The sequence below is a fragment of the Salvelinus sp. IW2-2015 genome, linkage group LG11 (genome assembly GCF_002910315.2).
Source record: "Salvelinus sp. IW2-2015 linkage group LG11, ASM291031v2, whole genome shotgun sequence".
Classification (NCBI taxonomy): domain Eukaryota; kingdom Metazoa; phylum Chordata; class Actinopteri; order Salmoniformes; family Salmonidae; genus Salvelinus; species Salvelinus sp. IW2-2015.
This window is the reverse complement of record NC_036851.1, coordinates 6887238-6904490: the sequence shown is the minus strand read 5'-3', so window position 1 is coordinate 6904490 and position 17253 is coordinate 6887238. Positions and strand designations below refer to the sequence as shown.

The window sequence follows — 17253 nt, the reverse complement described above, 5'->3', positions numbered from 1 at the left end:
GCCCCAGGCTGCTAGGGGGCCCACRCCCCAAAAAGGTTTTTAGGAACTGTCTGGTTCTCAACTTAGAATAGAATAGAGAGTTAGAATAGTAGAATACACAAGGTGTAAGTTCAACATTTGCTTGTGCTTCAGCAGTTTCTCCTGTTTTCAAATCAAATTTTATTGGTCACATACACCACAGGAGGCTGGTGCTACCTTKATTGGGGAGGACGGGCTTGTGGTAATGGCTGGAGCGGAATAGGTGSAATGGTTACCATGTGTTTGATGCCATTCCATTTGCGCCGTTCCAGCCATTATTATGAGCCGTCCTCCCCTGAGCAGCCTCCATTGACAMACATATATTTAGCAGATGTTATCGAAATGCTTGTGTTCCTAGCTCCAACAGTGCAGTAGTATCTAACACTGACAGTCACTCAATTAGCCATGTCAGTTAACATTTTTTAGATTGTTAAATTAGTCTAGCCAATAATCTAAATTTATAGCAATCATGACCGAATACCGACTGGGCACGCAGAGCACATGCCCAGGGGCCCTGACCTCCAGGTGGTCCTCATTGATTTTTGTTGTCACTCTTACTCAGATATCATTAACATGGCAAAATGTGTAAAATTGCAGGAAATTTGCTTTAAAACTGKAAAAATGTCTCTCCACACCATGGAAAAATCAGTAGAACTGCAGAAAAAATGCTTTGAAACAGCAAAAAATATATAGTAGAATTGCATGAAATGTGTTAAAAAATTGCAACATTTTCTCTCCTCCACATGGCAAAATGTGTAAAATTGCAGGAAATTAACTTTCAAACATACATTTTTCTATCCGCCATCAAGAGGGGGGCCACACTTTTTTTTGATCCGCTTGGTGGAGGGGTCCCCAACCAAATCTCGTTTAGTGTCCCCAAAAGCTAGAGCCGGCCCTGGGACCATCCCCCACATGTCGCCTCTTGTCCTGCCGCTTTTTGTGCAGCACAAGGCAAGCCTTCACGCTGTCAATTGACGGAGAAGGGTCTACCTTTTTTAGTTGCTATAACGGGAACTATTTTTATATTTAGGCCAACAGGGGAGTCGGACACATCGCATTGTGTTCTCTGGTATGTTATGCATTTACAGTATATACGCATGCACCATTTCCAGTTTGTTTCAGTAGAAACGGAAAGAATAGGCTAAGAACTGCATCTTTGACTGGTAGGCTACGCAACCCATCATATTCTGCTACCGGGGACAGCGAGACTTTTCAACCCTACAGTTTTTTTTGTTGCTTTATTCTTTAGTAGCCTACATTTTATTYCAATATACACTACAAGACCAAAAGTATGTGGACACCTGCTCGTTGAACATCTCATTCCAAAATCATGTGCATTAATATGGAGTTGGTCCCCCCTTTGCTGTTATAACAGCCTCCGCTCTTCTMGGAAGGCTTTCCACTAGATGTTGTAACATTGTTGCTGGAACTTGCTTCGATTCAGCCACAAGTTCATTAGTGTGGTCGGGCACTAATTTTGGGCGATTAGGCTTGGCTCACAGTCGGCGTTCCAAATCATCCCGAAGGTATTCGATGGGGTTGAGGTCAGGGCTCTGTGCAGGCCAGTCAAGTTCTTCCACACAGATCTCAACAAACCATTTCTGTATGGACCTCGCTTTGTGCACGGGGGGCATTGTCATGCTGAAACAGGATAGGYCCTTCCCCAGACTGTTGCCACAAAGTTAGAGGCACAGAATATTCTAGAATGTCAWTGTATGCTGGAGCGTTAAGATTTTTCTTCACTGGAGCTAAGGGGCATAGCCAGATCCATGAAAAACAGCCCCAGACCATTATTCCTCCTCCACCAAACTTTACAGTTGGCACTATTCATTGTGGCAGGTAGCGTTCTCCTGGTATCCACCAAACCCAGATTCATCACTCCAGAGAACGCATTTCCACTGCTCCAGGGAACAATGGCAGTGAGCTTTTAATTTAAAAATAGATTTAACCTTTATTTAACTAGGCTTTACATCACTCCAGCCGATGCTTGGCATTGCACATGGTGATCTTAGGCTTGTGTGCGGCTGCTCGGCCATGGAACCCCATTTCATGAAGCTCCTGGCGAACAGTTATTGTGCTGARAATTMTTACGTGCTTCAGCACTCGGCGGTCCCATTATGTGGGCTTGTGTGGCCTACCACTTCGCGGCTGAGCCATTGTTGCTCCTAGACATTTCCACTTAACAATAACAGCACTTACAGTTGACCAAATTTGACAAACTGACTTGTTGGAAACGTGGCATCCTATAACAGTGAAGTGGTAGGTCACACAAGCRCACAGAACTGGAACGGCAAGTGCTGGAGCGCGTAGCGCGTAAAAATCYCCTGTCCTCGGTTGCAACACTCACTACCGAGCTCCAAACAGCCTTTGGAAGCAACGTCAGCACAATAACTGTTCGTCGGGAGCTTCATGAAATGGGTTTCCATGGCCGAGCTGCCACACACAAGCCTAAGATCATCATGCGCAATGCCAAGCGTCGGCTGGAGTGGTGTAAAGCTCGCCYCCATTGGACTCTGGAGCAGTGGAAACACYTTCTCTGGAGTGATGAATTACYCATCACCATCTGMKAGTCCGACGGATMAATTTTGCTTTGGCGGATGCCAGGAAATTGCTACCTGCCCGAATGCATAGTGCCAACTGTAAAGTTTGGTGGTGGAGGAATAATGTTCTGAGGCTGTTTTTCATGGTTCAGGCTCCTTAGTTCCAGTGAAGGGAAATCTTAACGCTACAGCATACAATGACATTCTAGACGATCCTGTGCTTCCAACATTGTGGCAACAGTTTGGGGAAGGCCCTTTCCTGTTTCAGCATGACAATGCCCCCGTGCACAAAGCGTGGTCCATACAGAAATGGTTTMCCGAGATTGGTGTGGAAGAACTTAACTGGCCTGCACAGTGCCCTGAKCTCAACCCCATCGAACACCTTTGGGAAGAATTGGAAAGCCGACTGCAAGCCAGGCCAAATCACCCAAACTTAGTGCCCGACCTCACTAATTCTCTTGTGGCTGAATGGAAGCAAATCCRTGCAGCAATGTTTCAACATCTCGTGGAAGCCTTCCCAGAAGAGTGGAGGCTGTTATAGCAGCAAAGGGGGGAACAACTCCATATTACTGTCCATGATTTTGAAATGAGATGTTCAACGAGGTGTCCACATACAGTACTTTTGGTAATTTAGTGTAGGTTGGCCTTGGTGATACTAGGCACTAGGCAGACCCAATCATGCCAAAGTTTACCTTAAAGAACAAGGAGTACTGTTTGTCTTCAAAACMTTGTAAGAGTTGGCTCTGTTTAAGTGTCCACGTGTTGTTTGGCCAGCAAAAAAAAAACAGCCCAGTAAACTGGCAATAGGTATGTGACAGCAAGAGGAATTTGTAGGACTGATGTGTCATTCCTCTCGCCTCTGACGTTCTCATTTTCTCAACCATGTTTGCCTTCAGAGCAGAAATGAGCTGCATGAAAGCCATCTGCTGTTGAAAAGAAATACATGTATTTATGATTTTATCCGTCTGTTATGCTGCCTTCCACAATGTCTCCACGTAAGGAATGCTTATATAGGACACGAGGCAACTAGAAGAGCGGAGGGTCATATAGAGTGCAGTCTGTCTCGCTCTGTGTGTATGTGTTTGCCTAAGTGCATGCATGTCTCTGCATGCTTCTACGTGTTTGCGTCACGTGTTGTGTATGTGTGTGTGTGTGGTGTGTGTGTGTGTGTGTGTGTGTGTGTGTGTGTGTGTGTGTGTGTGTGTGTGTGTGTGTGTGTGTGTGTGTGTGTGTGTGGTGTGTGTGTGTGTGTGTGTGTGTGTGTGTGTGTGTCCTGTGTTAGTGTGTCATTTCCCTAATGGGATGAATGGGGACCAGGACACACATCTGATTTATACACCCCAATTCAGCCGACCACACTGAAGGAGGAATGACATACTGTATAGGCACCATTACTAATGTCATTAATTAGCCCAGATCATTTGGATTTCTCTCCTCCAGATGATTGTGGATCTGCCAGGGTAGGCTATTCCGCATGGAGACATACATGAATTGTTTGCCTCAGTCATTGTAATTCGTCCCTACAAGCCCGCTTGTCAATTGTGCTCGCCACAATCTTAATCCTACGCTAATAGACACTGCATTTTATTTTGCAAAATCACTGTTTTTTATCCATTTCCAGATTGTGTYGCCTGAATATGCTTTATTTGGAATAGTAAGGTTCAGCGATGCTGTATACAGATTTTCCAGCTTTGTAGTAGGCCTAGATGGAAATGGATTATTTGGATCCATATTAAACATATTTGGGTGGCAAAAACAGAATATGCTACTTTCAGTYTTGTGTGTGTGAATTTCACATGCGTGTTATTCATCTACAAGATGCCTTTTTACACGGCTTCCTATTACTATATCATTAACCACATCCATCTTAATAATATAAACAACAATATCTTCTGTGATATCCATTGACTTTTTTGGCATCAAAATGGCTTTGATGAAATTGACTAGTAGCTGTCATGTCTTACTTGCTTTAAACTTTTTGCAACGTACTGCGTTATACTCCCATGCCCCAACTTCCCACACCCTCTCCTCTCTGAGTACTGAAGCTCAAGGGGATTTTCCCCCTCAACCAACTACACCACTAAATTAAAGGGTGCTCCTAACACGTTCTCCTGTAGGGCTCTCAGTGCTTGATCTGAACCATAGAAATCGAATTACTAGACCAGACAAAGCCCCTCGGACCATGGCAATTTATTCTTTGCTATTCTAATCTAGTTCTATGGTCTGCCTGGTGGTGGAGGCTGAGTGCAAATTTTAGGATTGAGCTGTTTGGTAATTGGAGATAGTGATAGGATACTCACATGGGACAACTGGAGTGGACCGAGAGAGAGGCTGCATCCTGTGTCCTTAAAGGCGCAGGCCCAATATTTCCCATCGACTGTGTTATTTTTTTCTTTACATTTGACATTTAAGACATTTAGCAGACGCTCTTATTCAGAGGGAGTTACAGTGGATTAATCTGAAGGTAGTTAGGTGAGACAACCACATAGCCTATCAAATGAAATTGTATTTGTTACCAGTACCAAATACAACAGGTGTAGATCTTACCATGACACTCTTACTTACAATCCCTTAACCAACAATGCAGTTATGAAAAATAAGAGTAAGAAAATATTTACTAAATAAACTAAAGTAAAAAAATAAAAGTAACAACAAAATGACAAGAACGAGGCTATATACAGGGGGTACCGGCACCGTGTCAATGTGCGGGGGTACAGGTTAGTCGAGATAATTGAGGTAAAATGTACATGTAGGTAGGGGTAAAGTGACTAGTCAATAGTAAGCAATTTCTTCTCTCAATTAAGCAGCTATTAGCAAAGTCAGTGCTAGTTAGAAAAGTGCAAGTGTTAGTTTATTATTATTTGTGTTGTTGTTATGCTCAGGTTACATCACTTCCTAGTCCACTGTCTGGAATCGCAGAATGTGACTGGGGACTCGCTTACTTCAGGTATAATGTTTTGTGGAGGCCCCTAGAATTACTACTTAGAAATTGTTATATAGGTTGCTCCAAGTAAAGCACATCATGTGCTTTCATGAATTTGGTTGAGTCCTTCTCATTCTTTGTTCATTTCTCCTATATACAACAGAACGACCTTTGCAAKATGTCCAGTCAACATAGGTCAGTCTCATCTGACATCACAGCCAAAACCTTGCCTCTTCCTCTTGGATGAGGAGAGGGCAGACAAGCTGTTGGCAGACTGACAATCTGCATTGATCCCTTCTGACTCTCTTCTCTGCTGTTATCTCCTGTCTGAGGGACAGACGGACAACGATGGAGAGCGACATTAGAAGAGAGGAGATCAGATGAATCTTTGTAAAGATCCAGGTTGATATTGAGGAAGAGAGGGATTAGAGGAGATAGAACTGACGTCTCCGTCTCAGAGATTCATCTATCTAGCTGTTTGTTTGTCTGTCTGTCATTTTGTTTTATTATGAAATCCGTCATCCTCTCCCTCTTGTCTCCTTAGGTGTGCTCCTTCAGGGGAAGGGATTCTATAGGGCTCAGTCCTTACCCGGGGTTATATGGAAACCTGATTGACCCAGTAGAGAAGGTAAAGGTTTTCACTGATTTCTGATTAGYCTAGGGTTGTGACAATGATGGAATTTGGGTTAATGATTAATTGTCATGCAAATAGCCACAGTTATTGTCATTTTTGTCGATTTTTTTTTTAGCTTGTAATGCATCATAATCCATTTTTGAAAATATACCTGAAGAAATACCTAATAAACGCAACACAGCTTTGGTGACACCCCTGTCTAAAAAATGTATGGTTTTGACCGCTCGGAAGTATTGGAAATTAAGRTTKTCCTCCCAACCGTGCCGTTCTGCTATTATAATGAACTTTACCCWCTTCATGTAAAAATGTATAACTGCTAATGGGTTAACTATATTTACTTGCATATAAAGTTGAATCCACCCTTCTCCTGAAATGAATGTATAAAGGCGATTATGATGATGATTTTTTTCAGTTCACGGTTATTCCATAATTGTCGGTTACACGATTATACAATAATTGTGTCATCCCTAGATTATGCGCTCAATGCATTCCACATAAACGTGCTACACTATGAGCATAACGTCCTCTGTATTCTACTGGTTACACTTCCTCCATAGATGCTGGCCTTGAGCTTCTTAAACGCATCCCTCCTTTCTCAAACAAATCACTGGTCAGGCACAATTCGATAGGGAGAAAGCAAGATCTATAGTTAGTCCAAGAAAGGGAGGAAGAATGGATTTCTGGACTATACAAACACGGTATCTGGCTGAGTGGCGCTGATGGCAGCAGGAAGGCCCAAATCAGGCAGGCCCGGACACCCAAACCAACCAGGCTTGSCAGTAATTGAGCAAAGGGCCTAATAAAGGATCTGATAGAGCCTTATGGGSCTGGTCAAAAGTAGTGAACTGAATAMGAAGCCATTTTGGGATTCAAACAAAGAAGAACCCCTGTGGGTGTTGGCTGCAGGTTTTAACTGTTCATCTATAGTATTGATTTAGAGTCACCTAGAGCCAGGGGCAGGGAGGGGTGGAGGGGGAGGGAATGGCTTTATGTTGCCACAGCAACTGGATTTATTCAAGTTTGGTGCAGTAGACAGAGCTTAGGTATTTCCTTGGTGTGTGTGTGTGTGTGTGTGTGCGTGTGCATGTGCTTGTGTGCATGCATTTGATCGTGTGAGAGAGAGGGAGAGAGAGACAAAGAATGAAATACCCTGTAGCAGAGAGCACTTGTTTGATTGTAGACTGCTCCAAGGCCCCGTTTAATCCTCTGAACCCATGTTGGCACGTCGAGCTGGCAGACAGACCCTATAGGCTCATTGTGAGGGTTTGTCACTTTTACAAGGGCCAGTCTCAGTGTAAATGTGCTCTAATCTGTGCCTTAATTGTGCTTTGACTCCAGCATCTCTGATAATGTAGATGGTATTTGATTACCTGCATCCTTGAATGGTGTTCCCGCTCACTACGCAGCCAAGAGAGCTCATTCATGACAACACCATCAGAGAATCTCTCACTGTTTGGATAGACACCGTGAGCAGCTGCAGTGTGTATTTGAGTGACTCCAAGTTGGCACTGTAATCTCTGAAACGATTGGCTGCCTCTCTGCAGAGGTCTGTAGCATTCCTGAGTATGGTTGCTCCAATGGTTGCTCTAGGCCAGGGCGAAGCATCGCCGCAACGTGTTACAGTACGTTTCGACCAGAAGCGGTGTCTCCGCTTGACAACTCCTCGCTCCAAAAGATTGTCCGCTTTATGGGCGTAGACGTGAACCTATTCAAGTAAGTAAGTAAATACATCAAAACATATATATATACGTACAGTACCAGTCAAAAGTTTGGACACACCTACTCATTCAAGTATTTTTCTTTATTTTTACTATTTTCTACATTGGAGAATAATAGTGAAGACATCACAGCCATCACAGCCAGACATCACAGCCGGCACAGCCAGAAGAGGACTAGCCACCCCTCATAGCCTGGTTCCTCTCTAGGTTGCTTCCTAGGTTCCAGCCTTTCTGGGGAGTTTTTCCAAGCCACCGCGCGTCTACACCTGCATTGCTTGCCGTTTGGGGTTTTAGGCTGGTTTTCTGTACAGCACTTTGTGACATCAGCTGATGTAAGAAGGGCTTCATAAATACATTTTATTGATAAAAAATAACACATATGGAATCATGTAGTAACCAAAAAAGTGTTAAACAAATCAAAATATATTTTATATTGGAGATTCTTCAAAGTAACAACAGTCTTGAAGGAGTTCCCACATATGCTGAGCACTTGTTGGCTATGGCGTGTTGGCTGCTCTGCGGTCCAACTCATCCCTAACCATCTCAATTGGGTTGAGGTCGGGTGATTGTGGAGGCCAGGTCATCTGATGCAGCACTCCATCACTCTCCTTCTTGGTCAAATAGCTCTTACACAGCCTGGAGGTGTGTTTTGGGTCATTGTCCTGTTGAAAAACAAATGATAGTCCCACTAAGCGCAAACCAGATGGGATGGCGTGTCGCTGCAGAATGCTGTGGTAGCCATTGTTACGCACGCCTCTTGGAGGGCACGCAACACCCTGCTACACTCAACTCCCCGTGGAGTGAAAGAGGTGTGGGATTGTAGGTGCGGGTAAGGATGACAGAGGCAGAATGTATTACCATTTACAGGGAATTTATTTCCTTCACGCGGTAATTTGGGGAAAAGGGGCTGGACGAAACCAAAGCATAGAAAGTTAAAGAGCTCCCTCTCCTACCTTACCTACCTACCCACAACTTACCTAACTAGCACCAACTGGCGCACTAACCAAAATACAGGGGATGGTCCGCCCAGGTCTTACCTAGCGTGCATAGACATAGTAAATACTACCGGTATATGTATGCCCGCAGGCCTCTTGCCTAAGCACTCCAAAGGTACCTTCCCCAACTAATAACGCACAAACAATTATACGTTTTCATGTCTTTATTGACCACACTGTGTAAACATTCACAGTGCAGGGTGGAAGAAGTATGTGAACCCTTGCATTCAATAACTGGTTGATCCTCCTTTGGCAGCAATAACCTCAACCAAACGTTTTCTGTAGTTGCGGATCAGACCTGCACAACGGTCAGGAGGAATTTTGGACCATTCCTCTTTACAAAACTCTTTCAGTTCAGCAATATTCTTGGGATGTATGGTGTGAACTGCTCTCTTGAGGTCATGCCACAGCATCTCAATCGAGTTGAGGTCAGGACTCTGACTGGGATCACTCCAGAAGGCATTTTTTGGGGGAAATCTGTTGAAGCCATTCTGTTGTTGATTTACTTCTGTGTTTTGGGTTGTTGTCCTGTTGCATCACCCAACTTCTGTTGAGCTTCAATTGGCGGACAGATAGCCTAACATTTTCCTGCAAAATGTCTTGATAAACTTGGGAATTCATTTTTCCGTCGATGATAGCAAGCTGTCCAGGCCCTGAGGGAGCAAAGCAGCCCCAAACCATGATGCTCCCTCCACCAAACTTTACAGTTGGGATGAGGTTTTGATGTTGGTGTGCTGTGCCTTTTTTGCTCCACACATAGTGTTGTGTGTTCCTTCCAAACAACTCAACTGTAGTTTAATCTGTCAACAGAATATTTTGCCAGTAGCGCTGTGCAACATCCAGGTGCACTTTTGCAAACTTCAGAAGTGCAGCAATGTTTTTTTTTGGACAGAAGTGGCTTCTTCCGTGGTGTCCTCCCATGAACACCATTCTTGTTGAGTGTTTTACGTATCATAGACTTGTCAACAGAGATGTTAGCGTGTTCCAGAGATTTCTGTAAGTCTTTAACTGACACTCMAGGATTCTTCTTAAACATCATTGAACATTCTGCGTTGTGCTCTTGCAGTCATCTTTGCAGGARGGCCACTCCTAGGGAAAGTAGCAACAGTGCTGAACTTTCAAAATMTATAGACAATTTGTCTTGCCATGGACTGATGAACATCAAGGCTTTTAGAGATACTTATGTAACCCTTTCCAGCTTTATGCAAGTCAACAATCGTTAATCTTAGGTCTTCTGAGATCTCTTTTGTTCGAGGCATGGTTCACATCAGGCAATGCTTCTTGTGAATCGCAAACTCAAATTTTGTGAGTGTTTTTTACAGGGCAAGGCAGCTCTAACCAACATCTCCAATCTCGTCTCATTGATTGGACTCCAGGTTAGCTGACTCCTGACACCAGTCAGCTTTCGGGGAAGTCATTAGCCTAGGGGTTCACATACTTTTCCCAACCTACACTGTGAATGTTTAAATGAGGTGCAGAGGATTTGTCCTGATGGGAAATGCACTGCATTACTTCCTGGTGCAGCTCCTCATGTTGAAGGTCTGTGGCCTTCTGTGCTTTTTCTCCATCTCATCCAAAAATCTTCTTGGCCAAATGTCAATAATCCCCCAGAAAACTAATACAGTTCAAACAAAAATAAATAATAAACAAACTCTCACGCAACCTCCCTTTTTAACTAAAATGTTAAACACTCCTACAGTGCATTATTAGTTCACCAAAGGCACCGAAGGCACCGAACATTGAAAAGCGAGCGCAGCACAAAGAGAGACATTTTTTCAGTGTAAAGCACTGAAGGAGATAGAAAGAGAGATGGGCTCGGCTGTTGCATCCAGGCTTGCACGTGCACTCATCCGTCCGACACAATCCTTGATTGTTTGTTTGACAAAAGCTTGCAACAGTGTTGCTAGTAATCCATGTGATCAGAGGATGGAACGGTTCTAATGCATCAGCAGTAGCGCGATAACGAGGCGATCAAGAAACTTTTAGAAACGAAGCACGTTGAAACTACACAAGACTTCTGCAGAGTTCCACACGCCGTCGAAACTGCCGTGCTAGCCGAGAGCGCTTACACAGAGCCAGAAGAGCCATCTTTGTTTCCTCCTTCCTGACTGCTGCTGTGCTCTTAAAGTGGCAAGGCACAGTGAAAGCTCCGTGCAGGATTTCGCCAGACCCCCAAGCGATAAGACTGCTAAATAGTTAGTTAAATAGTTAACCAAATAGCTACCAGGACTATCTGCATTGCCCCTTTTTGACTCATCACATTACTGCTACTGTTAATTAACTGTCACATTATTCCTAGTTATAAAAATAATAATAAATAACAAAACAACCCAAAACACAGAACATAGAACACTGACAACAATCAAAGCTATATACAGGTGTCATCAGATCCGGAGGACATGAGAACAGAATTAGCAGAGGTCCTGGAAAGCTTTTCTGAACACCACGATCTTGAGCTGTGCCTTAAAAGAAGACAGCCCTAATAGTGTCTGGAAGTGTGTTCCACAGCTGCAGAGCTGCGCAACTGAAATCCCTGTCACCCATAGTTTATAGTCTGCTGAAGGGACACTCACCTGGAGGAGTGAAGAGTGCATGTGGGGCAGGAGGGTAGAATGAGGTCCGACAGGTACTTGGGTTCAGAGCTGTGGATAACTTGGTTGGTGTGAAACAGGATTTTGTTGTCGATGCGTGAGCATATAGGGAGCCAGTGACGGTTGAACAGTACTGGAGTGATCAGGATACTTGCAGAGCACTTCTGCAAATCCTGTAGCCTGTTTAGGCACTTGGCAAATGCGTCAACAAAATGGGCATTACAATAGTCCAGACGGGATGAAATAAAGGTATGGATGAGTTGCTCAGCTGCAGGTTGTGATAGCATAAGTCGTAACCTGGAAACAATCTGTAGATGGGAAAATTTGACTTTGGTCATACTCTTGATGTGGGCCTGAAATGAGAGCTGACTGTCAAATATCAACACAGGTTGCAAACCTCACTGGAAGGGAGGACCTTGACACTATCAATATTGAGGCTGCAGCTGCTGATGTTGTGTATGATGGTGCGAGTGCTAATCAGGACGACCTCCATCTTTTTGCAGGTTAACTGCAGGAAACTCAACCGCATCCACGCTTTGATGTCCTGCAGGCAGCTGACCAGAAGTGCAGTGGCAGTATTTGTGGAGACATACAGCTGAGTGTCATCCGCATGAAAGTGAAAGCCCAGTCCCTGTTTCCTCAAGATAGTTCCAAGTGGCAGCATGTAGATACAAAACAGTAGTGGCCCCAGGACCGAGCTTTGAGGCGACCCCATGTCGGACCACAACTGTGTCTGACTTACTAGGACCGATAGCTATAAACTGGAAGCAATCTGTGAGATGGGACCTGAACCAGTCCAGTATCTGACAGGCCCAGGAGCTTCTCCATGCGGTCCAGCAGGATGGCGTGGCTGATCGTGTCGAATGCTGCTTTGAGGTCCAACAGTATGAGGATGCTTGCAGCCACAGAGTCAGCATTCATCAGGAGGTCATTGGTGGCCCTTACCAGGGCAGTCTCGGTGCTGTGTCTAGCTCCGGAACCTGACTGGAAGGGTTCAAGTAGGTTGTGAGTGACCAAATGGTTTTGGAGCTGGTTAGAAACAGCACATTCGAGGAGCTTACTCAGGAAGGGCAGGTTGGAAATAGGCTTGTAAACTCAGCAAAAAAAGAAACATCCTCTCACTGTCAACTGTATTTATTTTCAGCAAACTTAACATGTGTAAATATGTGTATGAACATAACAAGATTCAACGACTGAGACATAAACTGAACAAGTTCCACAGACATGTGACAGTCCGATGATGCTGTGACACACCGCCCCAGACCATGATGGACTCTCCACCTCCAAATCCAGAGTACAAGCCTCGGTGTAACGTTCATTCCCTCGACGATAAACGTGAATCTGACCATCACCCCTGGTGAGACAAAACCGAGACTTGTCAGTGAAGAGCACTTTTCGCCAGTCCTGTCTGGTCCAGCAACGGTGGGTTTGTGCCCATAGGCGACGTTGTTGCCGGTGATGTCTGGTGAGGACCTGCCTTACAACAGCCTACAAGCCCTCAGTCCAGCCTCTCTCAGCCTATTGGGGACAGTCTGAGCACTGATGGAGGGATTGTGCGTTCCTCGTGTAACTTGGGCAGTTGTTGTTGCCATCCTGTACTTGTCCCACAGGTGTGATGTTCGGATGTACCGATCCTGTGCACGTGTTGTTACACGTGGTCTGCCACTGCGAGGACGATCAGCTGTCCGCCCTGTCTTCCTGTAACGCTGTCTTAGGCGTCTCACAGTACGGACATTGCAATTTATTGCCTTTGCACATCAGCAGTCTTCATGCCTCCTTGCAGCATGCCAAAGGCACGTTCACGCAGATGAGCAGGGACCCTGGGCATCTTTCTTTTGTTTTCAGAGTCAGTAGAAAGGCCTCTTTAGTGTCCTAAGTTTTCATAACTGTGACCTTAATTGCCTACCGTCTGTAAGCTGTTAGTGTCTTAACGACCGTTCCACAGGTGCATGTTCATGAATTATTTATGGTTCCTTGAACAAGCATTGCGAAACAGCGTTTAAACCCTTTACAATGAAGATCTGTGAAGTTATTTGGATTTTTACGAATTATCTTTGAAAGACACAGGGTCCTGAAAAAGGGAATTTTTTTGTTGTTGCTGAGTTTAGTTCTAGAGGTTGTCAGGGTCAGATCCGGGATTTTTAAGTACTGGTGTGACAGCGGCCAGTTTGAGCTGAAGAGGAACACATCCAGTGTGTTCCAGAGCAGGTAAGCAGGTGGGGATAGTGTCAAGTGTGCAAGTGGTAGGCCTCATTGTTTTAACCAGCTTGGTTACATCCGCTGCAGTTACTGTGGTGAAGGTGGAGAACCTGGGCTCAGGGAGCATAGGACTGGCTATCTCAACTACCAGGCCTGGAGAAGATAGGATGATGTTGTTGATGTTTTACATTTAGCTTTGGAAGAAGCACAGGTATTGATTGCACCGTTCTGGGGGAGCTGAGGTAGCAGAATTGTTCAAAGGTTGGAGGAGCTTTGCTCACAGTAAAGAACAACACCTGGGAGTTACCACTGCTGATCAGTTGAGAATAATAGGATGTCCGAGCTGCATTTAATATATACTAGATATATACTTATATGTACATATCTACCTCAATTACCTCGTACCCCTGCACATCAACTCGGTACTGGTACCCCGTGTATATAGCCAAGTTAGCGTTACGCAATTGTGTATTTATTATGACCTTTTATTTGATTTATTATACTACGTTTGATATTTTCTCTATTTTTATTTCTCTCTGCATTGTTGAGAAGGGCCGGCAAGTAAGCATCTCCCTGTTAGTCTACACCTGTTTTTTTTTACAAAGCATGTGACAAAATAAGATTTGATGAGAGCGTCAGAGGGAAACAGGAGCAATTAACGCAGAATTATTTTACAGCAGTCACCTCACCAGACCTGCCCTCGTGTCTGTTGGCGCTACTCCCACTATGTTCAGGGATTACAGTCTGGATACATGCGAGCTGATGGGGAGGTCATGTGTCGAGAATAAAAACAGAAATAAAAAGCCTGCAGGTGGTATAGTATATTATATGCTGCTCCCAGGTGCTTTGATCCAACTGCACCACAATACACAGACAATGTTTCAGCTCGAATAGCCTTCATATGAGCAGCGTTTACCGTGTGCAAGCTTCCTTTCTTCATTCATCAGTATTTACTCGTGGTCCAGCACCCAGTGTGGGAATTTGGGATGTGCATATCATTTCCACATCCAACAGAAAGAAAAGATTGGGGTCAGTCTTGTGCAGTAGCCAGCAGGAGAGAGAAGCCTTTGTGTTTGAAGTGTAGGAGAATTAGTTTGATCCCCTCTCAGTCTGAGTCAGTCGAGCTACACATTCTCTCTATCATTCCCTAAGGTGCTGCCAGAAAGGGAGGGAGGTGTGTGTTGAAAGCAGACTGAGTCTATGAAATGAGGCTGCTGCTGTTGCTTATCTATGCTCTGCTCTAAGGCAAGCTTTTGATGGGTGGGAGTGATTCCGCACCCCCCCATTCGATAAACACACACAACCCTCCTGCCGATTGCAATGTGTCCTAAGATCGCCACGTCAGCTTTGATCTGATCCGCTGCTGTTTCCTGCCAGACAACACACCTAACAGGACTCTTCTGTTACCTACACGCACGTCCGGATTTTGTCCGAAAATAAGGTTTATTGCCTATTTCCTTCCTTTCAGCCCCTTATTTCCTTCCTTACATTCCTGCCCCCCTCTTTCTCTGCTGCTCCTTTCTCCCTCCTGCCTCTTTTTCTCCTGTCCATTTTCTCTCCTGTCCTTTTCCTCTCCATGACAACGGTTCTCCTTGAGACTTCCTAGGAATGTGTCAGACAGACAGGGAGGGAGTGCCCTCACTGGCAGCTGGCTAATTATTGATGGCCTTGCCGGTCTTCATGAGGATGTGTCAAAGTTCAGTCGGTGTGTATGTGTGTGTTTTTGTGTGTTTGTGTGTGTGTGTGTGTTGCGCGGGTGCTTAGACAACAGGGTGTGTCGTCTCCTTCAGGTGCATAGCTGTGCTAGTTGCCTCTAGCCTCTAACACTGTCCGTCTCGAGTGACACATCTCGCAAGTTTGGACACAGATCGTTCCGAGTGTTGCTCACAAGGACTTAGCCAGCACACACAGACAAGAGTGACCAGGTACAGTACTGTTGTTATGTTACTTTAAAATACACAATATAGATCAATATATACTTTCTGAAATATTTACAGTTTTAATAACCTAGTCTACATACATATCATGTAGAATGTTAGAAAAATCAGGGTTCTTCAGAGAACTCCTGTACGCATGATTCAGTGGAGGCTGCCGAGGGGAGAACGGCGCATAATGACTGGAACAGGGCAAATGAAATGGCATCAAACCATGTGTTTGATGCATTTCATACCTTTCCACTGATTCTGCTCTAGCCATTACCACAAGCCTGTCCACCCCAATTAAGGTGCCACTAACCTCCTGTGTTATGATTTGTTGATTATGTGAACAATACTCCTCCACTGGATTAATGTATTAAGATCACTGCAGACAGTCAAACAGGACGTTGGGCCTTTGGATAACATGTTGATTTATCAATCCGTCTATCAAAAAATATGTTATTTTCTCAAAAAAAAAGGGTACACTGGTTTAACTTGAACTGCTTGCGCTCTTGAAATCGATCCTGAGTGTATGGGTGTTAGAGGGGGTTGTTCTCGGATACCTTGGATACACACGTGTTGCTAAGCAAATAGATGTCGTAATTTATGTACCTATGATGTCACCACAATAGCGAAGTGTGTATGGTTGTTTTGTGGATTTACTGCACTTTGTTATGCTCTTGTCCTTTTCTCTCATGGCCGTATTGAATCATTGAGCCCCTCTGCCCTTTCATAACACCAGGTGTCCCCTCTCTCTCTCTCTCTCTCTCTCTCTCTCTCTCTCTCTCTCTCTCTCTCTCTCTCTCTCTCTCTCTCTCTCTCCTCTCTCCTCTCCTCTTCTCTCTTCTCTCTCTCTCTCTCTCTCTCTCTCTCCTCTCTCTCTCTCTCCTCTTTTTCCTTTCTCTCTTTCTCTCTCTCTCTTCTCTCTCTCTCTTCTCCTCTCTCTCTCTCTCCTCCTCCTCTCCCTCTCTCCTTCTCTCTCTCTCTCTCTCTCTCTCTCTCTCTCTCTCTCTCTCTCTCTCTCTCTCTCTCTCTCTCTCTCTCTCTCTCTCTCTCTTCTCTCTCTCTCTCTCTCTCTCTCTCTCTCTCTCTCTCTCTCTCTCTCTCTCTCTCTCTGTCTCTCTCTCTCTCTCTCTCTCTCTCTCTTTCTCTCTCTTTCTCTCTCTCTCTCATTATTTCCAGTGTTACTTCCAGTGCCCATCTTTAGTTTTTGGGTGTTGGCCAAGCATTAGCCTCGTACTAAACATCCTGATCTCACAATCTGTTTTGCTTGCATTCTGTTTCGAAGGGAGGGGCTCAAACGGTTTGAATCCAAGGGACCAGGGATCCAGCCTAGAAGCACGGCTCCCATTGTTTTGTTTCGGTACTGCAGTTGAACTGACGCCCGGCCCAGAACGACAATTTCCGTAGACGGCCACATAGAGAAGTCAGATTTAAAAAATCCTAATAAGACACTAGTCATCACCTTTGTGCACAAAACATCCATTGAATTATTCAAATAATTGTCGCTGAGGCTGATTGTTTTTCCATCAATCACAGTCGAAGATATCAACATTATATATTCATCCAAAGTCTGCCATGTTTTTGGATGATGTCACGACGTCGTCGCTGCTCACACTGCTCCCTGTGTGCACTGAGGGCTAGTGCGCATGTGATGTTGATCCGTATAAACCGGGTGCAACCCGGATATAGACGGTCCACAAAAGTAGATAACCTTGA

General features: G+C 44.6%; 1 protein-coding gene across 5 annotated transcripts in view; it reads left to right on the top strand.

The window, feature by feature from the left end:
• Positions 1 to 950: 950 nt before the first annotated feature.
• LOC111969716 (protein kinase C and casein kinase substrate in neurons protein 1) overlaps positions 951 to 17253 on the top strand; it is a 58008-nt gene continuing 41705 nt past the window's right edge. For 2 of the 5 annotated variants that reach the window (XM_023995918.2, XM_023995919.3), the window contains exons 1-3: positions 951 to 1087; positions 6026 to 6109; positions 11923 to 12417. In XM_023995918.2, the coding sequence (XP_023851686.1) occupies positions 12246 to 12417 (172 nt within the window). In that variant the 5' untranslated portion in view covers positions 951 to 1087; positions 6026 to 6109; positions 11923 to 12245. Of the gene's footprint in view, positions 1088 to 6025; positions 6110 to 11922; positions 12418 to 15211; positions 15544 to 17253 lie in introns of those variants that run through there. The other 3 variants (XM_023995920.3, XM_023995923.3, XM_023995921.3) reach the window with 3 other exon arrangements.